The sequence below is a fragment of the Centruroides sculpturatus genome, unplaced genomic scaffold, assembly GCF_000671375.1.
Source record: "Centruroides sculpturatus isolate CEXI.00-Female unplaced genomic scaffold, Cexi_2.0 scaffold242, whole genome shotgun sequence".
Classification (NCBI taxonomy): Eukaryota; Metazoa; Arthropoda; class Arachnida; order Scorpiones; family Buthidae; genus Centruroides; species Centruroides sculpturatus.
The window spans coordinates 546,245-548,295 of record NW_019384574.1 but is presented as its reverse complement, the minus strand read 5'-3'; the positions used below and the strand labels follow the sequence as shown (position 1 = coordinate 548,295).

The window sequence follows — 2,051 nt, the reverse complement described above, 5'->3', positions numbered from 1 at the left end:
GCATCTACCGTTGTGCGTCTAAGACAAAATACAACGAAGGGTACTTGGACCAATTGTATAGATTTTTAGAAAGTATAATGTTAAAACCAAGACATTTAAAAGACTACGGCTTTCCTTTACGTTCGTCGACAACTGGACAAACGTATTATAACGTTTCACGCTTGGAAAGTTGTACGGAGGACGAAAATAAACGCTTATGCATTCGTTGTCACGCGTATTTTAATATATGGATGGACGATCCGGACGACATTTGCGTTTACCATCCAAAAAAACTAATTACTGCCCATGCAGAAAATAACCATAAAATATACGCCTGTTGTAAGAAAGAAGAAGCGAGCATGGGGTGTTTCTTTAATAATTATCACATATCCACATCGAAATGTAGGCCGTCAGACGTTTTCTTTTCTACAGAAGAATGCGATTTCATAGAAAAAAACATCGTTGTATTTGATACGGAAATGTGTTATACAAAATTCGGGATGGAAATCAATAAGATCATTCTCTTGTCGTTCGATGGTTCATTAATATACGAAACGAACGTCTTGCCACAGTCACCTGTACTCGGGCATAAGAAGAAATGCTCGGAAATGATGGGTAAATTGTTAGTGCCATTTACACAAATGAGACGGTCTTTGTTAAGTTTTATCAACAAAGACACAATAATCATAGGACACGGATTGGAAAACGATCTGAAAGCTCTTCGTTTGATACACGAGAAAATTGTGGACACGTCTATCATATTTCCAGATAGACGTGGATTCCCGTATCGACCATCTTTAAAATCTTGGAACATTTGGGTAGAATCATTCAGACACCTAACCACGATATCGTAGAAGATTGCAGGGCGTGTCTGGATCTGGTTCTACTCAAATGGTACCAATCGTTTCAATGAAAATTATGAGTTTGTTGATCCTTAAACAGTTGATCTTTAAGAATGTTTGTTTTCCTGTAATTTAGTGTACATAAATACAAAACATGAACTCGAAACAAAACGGTATTTATTTCTTGTATGATATTGAGTGTTGTATAGTGTTATAGTACTGTACTTCAATGTTGAAAGTATAAAAACTTGAAACTGTTTACTAATTAAACTGCATGGCAATAAGAAGGCATGACAGTTTTTATCTTGTATTTAGTGATCCTCAGCTGTTATATTAGCAGTTATCGTCTCATGTATGGATGTTAAGCTTTGTACAGTATATATATTTATAATAAATATTAATTAGTATTTTCAATAAAATGATTGAAAAAATATTAATTTATAATATCAATCACGTATGGCTGTATAATAACTATTTTTCGCTGCACTCGATTGGATATCACGACAATGTTTAAAGAAGATGACTTAAAAATATAGTTTTGATAATTCTAACCTTACTCAATTTATTAATAAGGGTAGGACAATTCTCCACGCAATAAAGGGAGGTTAAGGCACCCATAGGTGGGTTTTCTATGGGAAATCGGCCCATATTTAGGTATTAGACGTGAAGAAAGGCAGAGAAATTTCATGTGGCCATTTGGTGAGTCGCGAACCTTCGACCAGTTTCAATGTTTTAACCCCTCGGCTAATTGGATGACTGTTAAACAGGAAGAACACCGAGAATTAACTTTCCCATTCAGTTTTTTTTACCATCAAAAAGTTAAATAATTAAATATAAACCCAAATCTATATGTGAACAATAGCGAAAGAATAACGATTTGAATGCAGTTTGCGATTCGGGGCTGTTCACACAAGTCTCTTACTAGCGATTGATACACTACAGCTTTAGTCGTGGGTTCGCGACCACTTTGATTAGATGACGTTACTGTTTCGTCATAAACATCGGGTAATTACGTCACAATATCGTCAGGATATTGGATTGCATCGATGGGCTAACCCTACATAATACTTGAGTGGTCTGCCAAGAGGGAAGTTCTGCTCTGGTGGACTTTCTATGGAAAAATGGCCTGTATTTAAGCGTTGGACACGTGATGGAAACCCGGAATTAGTGAAAATGTTATTCGGAAAGGTTAAAGGTCGTTGCAGAATGTCGAATATTAATTTAATTCAA

General features: G+C 35.8%; 1 protein-coding gene across 1 annotated transcript; it reads left to right on the top strand.

The window, feature by feature from the left end:
* Positions 1-77: 77 nt before the first annotated feature.
* Positions 78-833, top strand: LOC111624291 (putative exonuclease GOR). Its single transcript, XM_023367101.1, has one exon. It carries the CDS (start codon positions 78-80, stop codon positions 831-833), a length of 756 nt encoding a protein of 251 aa, XP_023222869.1.
* Positions 834-2,051: the final 1,218 nt, after the last annotated feature.